The sequence below is a fragment of the Mobula birostris genome, chromosome 9 (assembly GCF_030028105.1).
Source record: "Mobula birostris isolate sMobBir1 chromosome 9, sMobBir1.hap1, whole genome shotgun sequence".
Classification (NCBI taxonomy): domain Eukaryota; kingdom Metazoa; phylum Chordata; class Chondrichthyes; order Myliobatiformes; family Myliobatidae; genus Mobula; species Mobula birostris.
In genome coordinates this window covers 108,252,648-108,267,288 of record NC_092378.1, presented here as the reverse complement: position 1 = coordinate 108,267,288, position 14,641 = coordinate 108,252,648, and the positions used below count along the sequence as shown (strand labels likewise).

The 14,641-nt window shown below is 42.5% G+C and overlaps 1 protein-coding gene across 9 annotated transcripts in view; it reads right to left on the bottom strand.

Moving 5' to 3' along the window:
* Positions 1-14,641, bottom strand: part of rhbdf1a (rhomboid 5 homolog 1a (Drosophila)) — a 383,683-nt gene that overhangs the window by 146,051 nt on the left and 222,991 nt on the right. For 8 of the 9 annotated variants that reach the window (XM_072268572.1, XM_072268574.1, XM_072268575.1 and 5 more), the window contains one exon: positions 5,701-5,833. In XM_072268572.1, the coding sequence (XP_072124673.1) occupies positions 5,701-5,811 (111 nt within the window). In that variant the 5' untranslated portion in view covers positions 5,812-5,833. Of the gene's footprint in view, positions 1-5,700; positions 5,834-8,956; positions 9,114-14,641 lie in introns of those variants that run through there. The other variant, XM_072268569.1, reaches the window with a different exon arrangement.

The window sequence follows — 14,641 nt, the reverse complement described above, 5'->3', positions numbered from 1 at the left end:
TTGCACATCTACATTTTGCAGTTTGTTTACAATTTATAGTTCCTGATGTTTACAGTTACTGTTCCATAGATTTGCTAATATGCCTACAGAAAAAGAATCCCAGGGTTATAATAAATTTTACTTTGAACTTCAGGACCTCCTCCCTTTTCCTACCTATGTCATTGGTACCAATATTTATATTGAGTGAGAAGTTTCTGTTATTATACCACTCAGCAAAATTTTCAATCTCCCTCCTGTATGCTGATTCACTACACCCTTTAATACAGTTCACAACAGAGGTGTCATCAGCAAACTTGTATGTGGTGTTGGAGCTGTACTGAACCACACAGTCATGGGTGTAAAGCGAGTAGAGTAGGGGACTAAGTACACATCCCTGCAGTGGTCCTGTGCTGATGGAGATTGTGGAGATGTTGTTGCCAATCTGAACTGACTGGAGTCTACAAGTGAGGAAATCTAGCATCCGATTGCACAAGGGGGTGTTAGGTAGAAAGCAGGATTATTGCCTGTGCCAAGTTACAGGGAGGATAAGAACAGGATGAATCCATGGCTGAAAAAAGACCTTTGACCAGTGACCAATCTGGACATTGGAAACTTTGAGGGGAGGAGATATTAATCAGGTCCACTGCCTGAGTAGAAAAGCCAGCAGCAGGTGGTTACAGCAAAAAAGAGCTTTGACCAGCAACCAATTAGCATTTTGCATTGATTAGCAAGAGCAAATTAAAGGAAGACAGGGGCAAGCACAGCAGCCATCAGAGAGGACAGAGCCAGAGTGGAGATCTTGAGGCTTTAGCTCTTCGAGGCTTCAGTCACAGAAAGCAAAGGAAAGGAAAGCTCAGGGTTAAGTATTTTTTTCCCCTTCCCTTCTCTATATCTACTCAGCTAAGACAGTAGAGATGACAGGCAGAATCGTGGAATGCTCCTCTTGTGGAAGGCGGGGAGACCTCCAGTGTCCTGACAACTGCAACTGCAAGAAGTGCATCCAGCTGCAGCTTCTAAGGAGCTGGAGCTAGAACTGGATGAACTCCCGATCATTCGGGAGCCTGAGAGTGCGATAGGAGAAACAGAGTGCTGTTTACATCCCAAGGCGCAGGACGCAGGAAACTGGGCGACAGGCAGAAAGGGGAAAGGGGTAAGGTGCCAGTGCAGAGTACTCCCGTGGCCATCCCCCTCAGCTATAGATATATCACTTTGCATACTGTCAGCGGGGGGCGGGGGCAGGGGTGGAATGACCTAACAGAGCAAGGTCTCTGGCACTGAATCAGGCTTTACGAAGCAGAAGGGAAGTGGGGAGAAGAGGCATGCTCTGGTGATGGGGGATTCATTACTTAGGAAATCGGACAGGAGGTTCTGTGAGCGAGAACGAGATTCTCAGATGGTATGTTGCCTCCCTGGTGCCAGGGACGGGATATCTCGGATCGAGTCCTCAGCATTCTTAAGTGTGAACAGCCAGAAGTCATGGTTCATGATGGCACCAATGACAGGGGTAGGACGAGTGATGACGTTCTGTGTAGGTAGATCGGGAAGTTAGGTGCTGAATTAAAGGGCAGGACCTCCAGGGCTGTGATCTCAGGACTGCTACCCATGCCATGTGCCAGTGAGGCCAGAACTAGAAAGATTATACAGTTTAATATGTGGCTAACGAGTTACTGTAGGAGGAAGAGCAAAAGCTGCACAATGGAGTTTAAACTAGATTTGCAGGGGGATGGGAGCCAGAGTGCCAGAACAGTGGAGAGGTTGTGGAGGCAGATGTTGGTAAGGCCCAAAAGTCAGGAATCTAAAGGTTGAGCATGATGTGACTAGTGTCCTGAGCTGTGTATATTCCAATGGAAGAAGTATCATAGGAAAGGCAGATGATAGCTGTGAAGGTGAGGTAGATGGTTTACAAACAAGAGGCAATATGTAGTCAGGAGAGGATGTTGAGGCTATTGATAGGGCAAAATTGCAGTCAACAGGATGAATTGCAACATAAAAGGAGGACAAAATCAAAAGGGGAGAATACAGGACTGAAGGTGTTTTATTTGATTGCGCACAGTATACAGAATAAGGTTGATAAACTTGTAGCACAGTTGCAGATTGGCAGGTATGATATTATAGACATCACTGAACCATGGCTGAAAGAAGATTATAGCTGGGAGCTTAATGTCCAAAGATGCACATTGTATCAAGAGGATATGCAAGAAGGCAGAGGGGACGGCGTTGTTCTGTTAGTAAAAAATGAAATCAAATTATTAGAAAGAGGTGATTTGAGATGGAGAAACTAAAGTCAGATGTATCAATATTACAGTGGAGTAAAGGGAATTACAGAGGCATGAGAGAGGAGTTATCAGAATTGAATGGAAAAAAACACTGGCAGGGATGACGGCAGAGCAGCAATGACTGGAATTTCTGGAGCAATTCGGAAGCCACAGGATATATTTATCCCAAAGATTAAGTAGTTTTCTAAAGGCAAGATGACACAACTGGGGTTAATAACAGAAGTCAAAACCAACATAACAGCCAAAGTGAGGGTATATAATAGAGCAAAAATTAATGGGAAGTTAGAGGACTGCGAAATTTTTTAAAAAAGCAACAGAAGGCAACTAAAAAGTCATTAAGAAGGCAAGGATGGAATATGAAAGTAAGCTAGTCAGTAATACTAAAGAGGATACCAAAAGATTTTCTTTTGATACAGAAACTATAAAAGAGCGACAAGAGTGGATTTTGGACCACTGGAAAATAAGGCTGGAGATAAAGTAAAGGGGGACAAGAAAATGTCAGACAAACTAAATAAGTATTTTGCATCAGTCACCATGGTGGAAGACCAGTATGATGGAAGTTCCAGGTGCCAGGGGTCATGAAGTGCGTGAAGTTAACGTTACTAGAGAGAAGGTTCTTGGGGAAACTGAAAGGTCAACCGGGACCAGAAGGTGTACATCCAAGGTTCTGAAAGAGGTGGCTGAAGAGATCATGGAGACATTAGTAACGATCTTTCAGAAATCCCTCGATTCTGGAATGGTTCCAGAGACTGGAAAATTGCAAATGTCACTCCACTCTTCAAGAAGGGCGAGGGGCAGAAGAAAGGAAACTATAGGTGGTTGGGAAGATATTGGAGTCGATTATTAAGTATGAGGTCTCAGGGTACTTGGAGGCACATGATAAAAATCAGCCAAAGGCAAGATGGTTTCCTCAAGGGAAGATCTGACAAATCTGTTGGAATTCTTTGAAGAATAACAAGCAAGATAGACAAAGGAGAATCGGTTGATCTTGTATATTTGGATTTTCAGAAAGCCTTTGACAAGGTGCCTCACGAGGCTGCTTAACAAACTATGAGCCCATGGTATAACAGGAAAGATTCTAGCAAGAATAAAGCAGTGACAGATTGGCAGGAGCCAAAGACTGGAAATTAAGGGAGCCATTTCTGGTTGGCTGCCATTGACAGGGGTCTGTGTTGGGATTGATTCTTTTTACGTTATAAGTCAATGATTTAGATGATGCCATTGATGGCTTTTTTGCAAAGGTTGCAGATGATATGAAGACAGGTGGAGGGGCAGGCAGTTTTGAAGAAATAGAAGCTGCAAAAGGACTTAGATGTGGAGAATGAGCAAAGAAATAGCAGTTGGAATAGTGTCAGGAAGTGTATGGTAGAAGAAATGAAAGGGTTGACTATTTGCCAAATGGAAAGAAAACTCAAACATCTGATGTGAAAAGACAGTTGCGAACCCCTGTGCAGGTTTCTCTAAAGGTTAACTTGCAGGTCGAGTCTGTGGTGAGGAAGGTAAATGCAACCTTAGCAATTCATTTCAAGGAGGATGTAATGTTGAGACCTTATAAAGCACTCATAAGGCCTCACTTGGAGCATTGTGAGCAGCTTTGGGCCTCTTATCTTAGAAAGGATGTGCTGAAACTGGAAAGGGTTCAAAGGAGTTTCACAAAAACGATTCCAGGATTGAATGGCTTGTCGTACGAAGAGCGTTTAATGGCTCTGGGTCTGGATTCACTGGAACCCAGCAGCATGAGAGGTGACCTATTGAAGCCTATCAAATAGTGAAAGGCCTTGATAGAATGGATGTGGAGAGGATGTTTCCTCTGATGGGAGAGTCTAAGACAAGAGGACACAGGCGCAGAATAGAGGGACGTCTTTTTAGAACAGAGATAAGGAGGAATTTCTTCAGCCAGAGAGTGGTTAATCTGTGGAATTCTTTGCCATCGGCCACTATGGAAGTCAAGTCTTTCTGGCAGAGTTTGATAGATCCTTGATTGGTCAGGGCATGAAGGGATATGGGGAGAAGACATGAAATTGGCACTGAGGGGAAAATTGGATCAGCCATAATTAAATGGTGGAGCAGACTCGATGGACCAAATGGCCTAATTCTGCTCCTATATCTTATGGCCCTATGAACAATTGGTGCAGGAGGCAAGGTTTCAGACTTCTGGATCATTGGAATCTCTTCTGGGTATGGCATGGCCTGTACAAAAAGGACAGGTTACACCTGAACCTGAGGGGAATCAATAGCCTTTGGGGCAGGTTTGTTAGAGTTGTGTCGGGATGGGTTTAAACTAATTTGGCAGTGAATAGGAACAAGAGTAATGGGAGTGAGGATGGAGTAGTTCATATACAAACAGATGCGGTGTGTAGTGATACTGTGAAGGACAGGCAGATGACAGAGCAAAATTGCAGACTGTGGGATGAGATAAAGCATAACAGGGAGCCAGGAGTGATGTGTACAGGACCGAAGGCATTATATTTTAATGCACACACTATACAAAACAAGGTAGATGATCTTGTAATGCAGTGAGAGATTGGCAGGCATGATCTTGCGGTTATTGCTGAGTTGTGGCTGTAAGATCTTAGCTGGGAGGTTAATTTCCAAAGATACACATTGTATCAAAGGATAGACAGGGAGACAGAAGGGGTAGGTTGGCACTGTTGGTAAAAATGAAAGCAAATCCTTAGAAAGAGGTGATATAGAATCAGAAGATGTAGAATACTTTGGGGTAGAATTAAGAAACTGCACGGGTAAAAAGACCCTGATGGAAGTTATACACACACCAGGATTTGACTCAGCGTCAAAGGTCAATCAGGCTATTCCTCTTTACTGGAACAATAATCTTAATCCTCTTACTGCTACTGTCGATACTATCTTTATCAACATTTTAAAAACTCACTATTAACATCTTTTTCAAATAACCTCAAAGTTTTGGAAACAAGATTCTACACTAACAAAACTAGTTAAATTCTGTCCCAAGAAGTGCCAATGCTTTGCTTGAGGTTTTAAGTATCGTGTAGACATCTATTGCCACTAGGCTTGCCAACAAAACAGAACACTACTTATTCAAATGGAAAGTTGGCTGACCCATATCATTACATCAGTACAGGATGCCCATTTCTCTACTATTTTTTTCTGATGCAATCTACAATAAATTCAAGCCTCGTGGAAAGACATACGATTCTGGAATATTTTTTGTCTTGGAGTCACCCAACAGGGTCTGGGAGCCAGGATTTTGTTGGTGTCACAAAGATCACTACTCTCCCACTTGGCTTTGATTTAAGTGAAATTTACCACACTGATAGTCTAAAGAACTTCCTGAAGTCCCTACCAGTGAGAGAGAGAAGACTTGTCTGTCTATGTCAAATAATCAGTAATAATTATTCCCTTGCCTTTGATAGGAATAAGTAATCTAACAGTATATATCAGAGAGATACAAAACGAGCCTTCATACCGGCAAAGGTGCCTCCTCCACTGGAGGCTGATTGGCAGGAATTTCCAGCTTGAGCCAAGGCGGCTTTTTCCTCTGTAAGCTGCTCGAGCTATCTCGACGCTCATCAGACATCTTTGTGGTTTAGAGTCAAGACCTGTTGGCGCAAAGGAAAGCTCTGTTCATATTTCAGCATCTCAGACTTCAGCATACATAGCTGGCACAATATGAACAAGAACAGAGGCATTTAGTAACGTGGTGCGAATTTAAAAACAGGATTTGTTTTTCAACATCCCCGGGTAAAACCTTGTGTGAAAATGAGCAAGTAGTTTCTTTTTTGCTCCTCGTGTGTACTTTGCATTTCACCCTCAACTTTGTTCCCTGTTCTACGAGGGTTTCATACATTACTCAACAATGAGTGAAGACTATGAGCAGCATGGGAGGGGCCGCTTCCCTACAAGCTGCGCACTCCACACAAAGCTACACTGCCCAGAAGACAGGAGAGATCTAATTTAGCAATTTTTTCTCGAGTTTGTTGCAATTCACTCAATCATTTCTGGATTAAATAATTTAATTTAAACTGTACAGGGCATTCTGATAAATATAATTACATTATGAAGTAACTGGAATTAAATAACTTCCTGTTTTTAAAATAAAGCCTTTTTTGTCACATGCCTTCTGCAGTTTATTCACCAAACTGAATCCAAACATATGATTGCAAAGTTTGTAATTTTTTTTTGCTATTTTGTGCAATTTTGATTGGGGCAGCCTGCAGATAACAAACAACACAACACTAGAGTGAACTGAACTGAATATGCCTGGACTCTTTTGATAACTGTAAGGGTTGGTGTTTCATATTCTGTATTTTTTGCTTGTTTTTTTTGCTATCTGCATTTTTTTTTTGTGCGTGGGGGAGGCAGGGGTTTGATGTTTTTCTTTGAACAGATTCCATAGTTTTTGTTTTGTGGCTGTCCGTGGGCAGACAAACCTCAGGGTTGTGTACTACATACATACTTTAATAATAAAATACTTTGAATACTGAAGATTAGACAGTGAGTGAGGACTACTACTGAGGGCTGGCAGTACCTGGAGGATGTATTGATGACTTCCCATGTACCTCCATTGCTCTCAACACCTATTGTTAGAAGTGATAGGGCTCCCACGTCCCCCCCATTGTTTGGTTGCAGAGCTCTCGAGACCAGATTTTTCAATCGAAACCAACTTGGGAGAGGTCAAGGGCCATCTTCCCAGACACACAGCACAGGCAAATGTTGAGTTTTACAAAGTACATTCCTACAATGTTCCAACTCCATGGTCAAGAACACTGCAATAAATCAGTGCTCTGCAGGGCCATACTGTGTGAGATACGATTTCTCTGCAGCTCTAATTGTAACCATGGATAATCATTGCACTGTTGACACTAGCATTCAGATTATTGATAATTCAGAGTTTCCCCAAAAATTCTTCTGATCTATTATCTTCCTCAAAGCCTTGCCATGACTCAGCTACATAGAATTTGGTCGTTTACACAAGGAGATTCTGCCAATGCTGGAAATCAAGAGCAAATGAAGTGCGAGCCAAGACCCTGCATCGGGACAATGTTATGCCAGTTATCAGTCCTTTTGGTGCAGCCCAAAATGTCATCACTTTATTCCTTTCCTTAGATGCTGTCTGACCTGCTGAGTTACTCCAGCATTTTGTGTGTTTGCTAACTAACCTCTTCCTGTTACCAATCTTTACATTAATACTTCATAACAGAATAAAAGCATATCAAAAGAAACATAACTTCTTCCTGGGACAGAATTCTCCACTCACAAGATGAATATCTGTGTCATTGTAAGAACTCTCCTCTGCACTCCTGAGCAGTAAATTTGATGTTACCACACAGAACAAACTTACTTTTTCCAGTCCAATATGCATTGCAATAACTGCCACAACCTCAATCCCTCCAAGTACAGTTAAATAATTCTATTCATTCAGCACATAATTTTTTTAATGTCCAGCTCTTCTGACCAATCAGAATACAGTGGTTAAAGCCAGCAGATAATTTGCTAGAAACCGAAACATTGCATTCGTTCAAATAAACTCTAACTTTCCACACACACCTCCCAAAGGAGGTGGTGGTGCTTTTGCCAAATATTATGTTTTTATAAATCTAGTTGTTAAATCTCCCAGAGATGATAGCTTGAAAAAGAACACTTAGCTGTGGGAAGACTGGAGAAGCCTAGGAGGGATGAGGGTGGGGAGTGGGGAATTAACACTTTGAGCGCTGCAGTTTATTTATTTAGATACAGTGCCCTTTGAGCCACCCCAACCAGCAACCATCCTAGTCTAATCATGAAACAATTTACAATGACCAATTAACCTACCAACCGGTACATCTTTGGACTCTCAGAGGAAACCGGAGCACCCAGAGGAAACCCACATGGTCACGGAGAGAAGGTGCAAATGGCAGGTTTGAATTTCTGCACCGTACCGAGCTTGGAGCCAAAATCCTTGGAATTCCACAACTATTGGATCAGTCTGAGCTCAGTTACAAGGTTCAACTTTAACTTGCCCAGAATAACAAAATGGGTATGGATAGATGTATTATATTGCCTGGCAATTACCCTCTTAGATTCTGCTGTCATCCCAGCTCAACCTGCAGCTATGAGTAGATGACCAACAAGGAGGTGGTAGGCAGTGAGGTCTGCCTTAAGCCCAAAGAAAGGGCCTAGTACTGCAATTTAAGGGCACAGCTGAGCCAGGAGAAGCACTGTGCCTGTACTGGGTTCCTCCCCCACCCCAGATTGCCACTAGTTTAGATAAGAGTTACCCGCTAACAAAGTCCTGCTCTTGACGTACAGATAGCAAGCTTTTTATCTGGTTCCCTGGGACAATCTCTGCCGATGGAAACCACATATTACACCAAGTCCTCCTTTTTAAGATTCAGCCTTCGAGTTCTATACCAGCCTGACCTGATTCTCTCCTTCATACACGCTAGTTTAAACTTATGAAGTGCAAACATTTCCTGTAAAACAAATCACCCGAGTAACAGAAAGCCCTTTTTTAGTGGGAAGGTCTCAGATGTTATTCTTGGGCCATTTCTAAACCCAATACAGATTTACTGCTTGTTGAATGGAGAATGGAACATCCAGCTAGTTTGAATGATTTTCACCTGCACAGCAGTTAAATAATTGAAGTCTGTCTTAGTCTGAAATCTCCCAACTCCATAAATTAATATTGTTCACAAAGGAAGCAAAAGTGCCAAGACACCAACCCCACTAATTCATCCACTTACTTCATGTAGTACCGTACATCAATGTCAAAAAATCCTGGCAACACAAAGCACGAGTTTCACTAATACAGAAGTTCCCAAAAGGATGACTGAAGTTAAGTAAATGCAAGGTTAAGGGCCCAGCTACAAAGGCCGATAGAGCTCTCTTCAGAAAGTATTCCTGCAGAATAAACGGAAAAATCAGTGGGTTGCGTGTTATGGGCCAATAGTTACTGGGCTAGAGATGTTTTGTTTCACTTCCACATAACACTCTGACTAACACATTTCTTTCTAATGCACCAACGTCAAGAATGATTGTGCAATTTTCATTTTGAATCAAAACCACCTGAATTAATATCTGATCTGTATGAACACCTCGGTTTCTGCATGACTCTCTCCTGGGACTGGAAGCTCTAGGGCTTTAAGATTCTTATGAATCATGTAAATTAAGTTCAAACTTCTCCATTTTCTCAATCCCAACATACCAGCTTTTTGCCAGCATTTTCCACCATTGCAACTTTGCATTTTATCTGGATATTCCTGTTATTTTCATAGGCGATGAATAGAAACCCATTCTGAAACTTTCTCTGGTCATGTGGGAAAGTCTCAGGACACTTTAAATGCCGGACTCCTGAAGTGGCCTCAGCATAAAGTTTTCTGCCTAATAAAATGGAAATTTAAATCGCTGTGCTTCCTTTTCGTACTACATACATTTACTGATATTATAAGGCTTCAAAATGTGACCACTTTAAACATAACTCAAACTGAGCTGATGTTCGGAACAGGAAAAAGCAGAACATTCTTGCTGATCAGCTGCTATTTTATTCAAAACTAAATATAGCTAAATATAGCTCCCTTGTTCAGAAGCATTAACTTTGACTCACATTTTGCAAGCTTTCAATGAAAGCAAAAAAACCCCACAATTTTAAAGTCCTCAGTAATTTCAGACTATGCTCTTCTACAAATGTCCAGAAATTGAATTTTCCTCATTTTAGGAACATTAGATCGGCACAATGATTTGCCCCGATGCCAAATTAGTGCCAATTTTCAACATGGATTGCCAAAAACAGGAGTCTAAAACTAACGTTTACAGAGACAGTGGGGTGGTGGAAAGTGGGTCAGAAGTCGAGAAGGAGAACATTGGAGGGGTTTAAATGACAGTGATGTGTTCATCCCCATACAATGAAAATGACATTATTCAAGTTCAGTTTATTTTCATTCAACCACATACATATACTGACAAACGAAACAATGTTCCTCTGGACCAAGGTGAACAACACAGTACATATAACTCACACGCATAACAAAATGTAGCATTACCACTAGTAAATTAACAAGTGATAAGGTACAATTACAACGCAAGTTAAAAAGAGTATATGGCGCTTCATGCATGATGAGACCTGGGTAGCAGGAGGGAATTCAGTAGTCTTACGGCCTGGGGGAAGAAGCTGTTTCCCAACTTTACAAAAGAGATTCTGCAGATGATGGAAATCCAAAGCAACATCTCATCCTAACAGTTTTTGTCCTAACGTCCCTCAAAAGCCTTTCTCATTACTATTTTTCTGGTGCATTGCAACCTATTCAAATTTTAGGGCCCGACAGATTGGAAGTACTGGTTTCAAATTAAATACAAAAGGCTTATTTTTAGAAAGTCTTTACAAGATTTAAAATCTGTACTGACAAAAATTATGGTGTTTCATTAATTTATGCAGCAAATGTTCATGACATAAATATAATTTAAAGATGAGCACTCCTTTGTCTTTACTGCCTCCCACCATGACATCTAGCAGGCAAACAAAATGTGAGTTTCCTTGTCCCAAAGAAGCAGGTTCCTTCCAGTAGAACGGAACAGAATAGTGTGTCTGGAGGAAGTAATCCAGCGGGTCTTCCCCATAGCTTACATATGGCTGCTTTACTAATCTGTGTCCTCTGTGATAGTGTGCTTGTGGGTTTTGAGGATGTGTTTGTCATTGATGTAGTTCCTACTTGCTCTGTACAAAAGCCGACATGGTTGTGTAATGGTTCATGCAATGCTTTACATCACCAGTGATTAGGGTACATTTCCCACTACAGTTAGTAAGGAGTTTGTATGTTCTCCCCATGTCTGTGTGGGTTTCCTGTCACACCCCAAAGACGTACAGGTTTGTGTTAGTAAGCTATGGGCGTGCTATGTTGGCAGGAAGCATGACGACACTTGTGGGCTGCTCCCAGCATGTTTTGGGACGCAAATGGCACTTCACTGTATCTTTTGATGCACGTGTAACAAAGCTAAACTAATCTAACCATACCTAATCACAAATGTATACCTAATAATTTGTGAGACGTAACTCGCTGCCCAGCTTGTCAAATTGCACTTGAGCTAGATCACCATCTTGAACTGCCGCTGTCCTCCTCCTGGTATGGGTTTTGTCTCACAGCTAATGTTAGCCAACAAATAATAACATCTTGTAAAACTTTAAAGATTTTCTGTTGCCTAACTCAAAGAACTCTGCTTTGTACTATCAAAAAGATATTGGGAATGTGATTTGTGATAAGGCTGGGCAGTGGGACTGATGGCTTCAGTGGATAGTATAGGCCAATGGTTCCCAACCTTAATGCCATGGAGCCTTACCATTAAACAAGGGGTCCGTGGACCACAGGTTGGGAACCCCTGATTTGGGGCGTGTCCAGCAAGCACTGAAGGATATCTTTCTGATGGAACGGAGTAGATGGGCAGGGGAGGTGGGGCTTTGTGAACATGGTCACCTGCAGCACGTGCATGTGCACTAGCCCATATCTGCATAAGTGAGCAATGTAGAAGTGTTAAAGGGTCTGACCTCTGAGTGTTTGTGTTGACCCTCTATTCTGAGGCCAGCTCAATACCCGTAGATGATGCATGGTTAGGAGCGACAACCTTTCACTATTGGCGTGATCCATTATTTGAAGATTAATCTCCAATCTAAAGCCAGAGACTTCAGGGGAGCTGCAGACATTTTCCCTATGGCTCTCTGATTCATCTAAATATATAATTGGTGTGGAGGTGAAGTTGATTCGGGAATATTCAACTAGTGGGTTGTTGTTGCAGATGTGGGCAGAATAATGGCAAATAGAGTTTAATCCAAGCAAGTGTGAAGTGTTGCACTTTAGGAGGTCTGATGTAAGGAGAAAGTGTACTGTTAGTGGCAGAACCTTTAACAGCATTGGTGTACAGAAGAAACCTGGAATCTAAATCCATAACTCCCTGCAAGTGTACACACAAGTGGTTAGGCAGGCAAAGAAGGCATATAACATGTTTGTCTTCATTAGTAGGGGCATTGAATATGAGAGTAAAGGAGTCATGTTGTATCCATGTAAAACACTCTTTCGGCTACACTTGGAGTATTGTGTACAACTCTTGTCACCCCACTACAGGCAGAATGTGGAAACCTGGGAAAGGGTACAGTTACATATTGTCACCTCATTGGACTTGACAGAGTCTAGAGACAGAGTTTGAATCCCACCATGGCCACTAAGAGTTTTGAATTTAAAAAAATTAAATGTGCCATTAAAGATACCAGAAGAAATATGAAACAACTGTAAAAACCCATCTGACTCTCTGTTGTCCATCTGGGATTGAAATGGACTACTTTGGTCTGGCCAGTGTAACTCCAGATTCTCTGAAGATGATCATTCTTAAATAATTGCTCAGTTTGGACAATTGCCCAACCACTATTTCCTAAGAGCACTCAAATCTCAGAAGTAGTGTTCTCTGAAAGTCTTGAAGAGTGGCTGCTCAAGGAGGGTTGAGGTCACTTTTGGAACGGGCCAGTCAATGGGGGTTGGTGCTTAGTATCGTCTACCCTAGTTTTCAACCACATTTGCAGTATGGAGCCCAATAATGGATGGCTCAAGATGGAGGCGCATTTAGTCGCAGTGGCTACTTGGCTCCAACTAAAGGTGCAATTGTTTGTCCTTTACATCTTTCTTATAATCACAAGATACCGCGGGATATTAAGAAAGCAAGTACTACAAGTCTACCTCATTGCTGAGTTGTTAGATGAGCTCTGCAGCATGGGCTTATTGCATTCCGTGTTGTCATGTGCTACAGCTTCCAGAGGAGGACGCTGTCAGAATCGGTGCGCAAGGAAACTGCACTGGTGTTCATGCAAGACTAAGGGCGAAACCCTATATTCCAGCTCTCCTGTTAATTCTACTTTCAAATGTTTGATCATTGGAAAATAAACCAGATTACTTGTGTCTGGGACTGAATCAGCACGAGATGGAGGATGGCTGCATGCTCGTCCTGATGGACACGAGGCTCCAGGATACTATCCCTGAAGCGGCTATCCAGCTAGAGGGTTTCTTCTCTTTTATGGCCTGCAGAATTCCTGCGATGTCTAGCAATACCTGACCCCGTTGGCTCTCAACACCTCTCTCTAACTGGGCCCTGCATGACTTGACTGATAGGTCTCAGTCAGTCCATGATGGGAGAAACATTTCCAGTTCCATCATGCTGAGCAGTGATGCACCCAGGGCTGCATGCTTAGCCTGCTGCTGTTCACACTGTTGATGCATCACGGCTCTGCTAGTTCCAGTTTAAACTGAGTCAATGACACAGCATTGGCTGGGCTCATCAACAACAATGAGTGGGCTTACAGGGAGGAGGCAGAGCGGCTAGTAGAATGCTGCTATCACAACTTGAGTCTCAATGTGGACAAGACCCAAGAGATGATTATGGACATTAGGAAGGTGCAGGCTGACCAATCCTCAATGCACATACATGGCTCCTCCATGAGAGAGTTAGGAGTACCCGGTTTCTGGGATTGCACGTAATGGACAACCTCACTTGGTCCCTCAACACCATCTCTTTGGTCAAGAAAGCACAGCAGCATTTCCACTTCCTGAAGAGATTGAGGTGAGTGATGCTTGTTCTTCTCCCCCCCCCCCCAATTCTAACCCATCGAGAGTGACCTCACCATCTAGTATGGAAATTGTAAGGTGTCTGACCACCGCAAGTCATGACAGAGGATTGCGAGGACTGCTGGGAGCATCATCGGAGTCTCTGTTCCATCCATCAGAGATATTTATCTGGAGTGCTGAACCCTTAGCATTGTCCTAACGTTACAGTACCTCCTGCCTGATGACAGAGAGTCAAAGAGATTGTTGGATAGATGGGAGTGTAATTAGCCCTAAAATTTGAATAGGTTGCAATGCACCAGAAAAATAGTAATGAGAAAGGCTTTTGAGGGGGCATGTTCATGAAAGAAAATTCCTCAGCTCATTCAAGGGGAAAATATAGCAGTAGTGACCCCCCTAAACCTCCTGCAGCTGAAGAGAGGATTCTGGGGAAAGAGCTGGATGTTAAATACAACAGAGAAGTGAAGGAGTTGGATTTCAGGTGGGGGTAGATAGTGAAATGTTAAAACACTGGATCCCCAAGAATGGATGATTTAGGGGATAGGCTTGGAGACTAAAGATCTGCAGCAGTGATTGCGGTAGCAGTTCAGTGGGTATATATATCTCCAAAAGGAGAAATCAATATTCATGCCATCAGGTTGGAGGATACCCAGACAGAATACAAGGTGCTGATCCTCCACTCTGAGGATGACATCATCTTGGCATAAGAGGCAGCCATAGACTGACCCTTATTTATTATTTGCAAACGTACATCATCTCCAGTCATCAGTAACTACTGTCTGGTCTGACAAGACACTGGTGGGGAGGTACTGTTGGTTATGGAGAAGGGTGCAA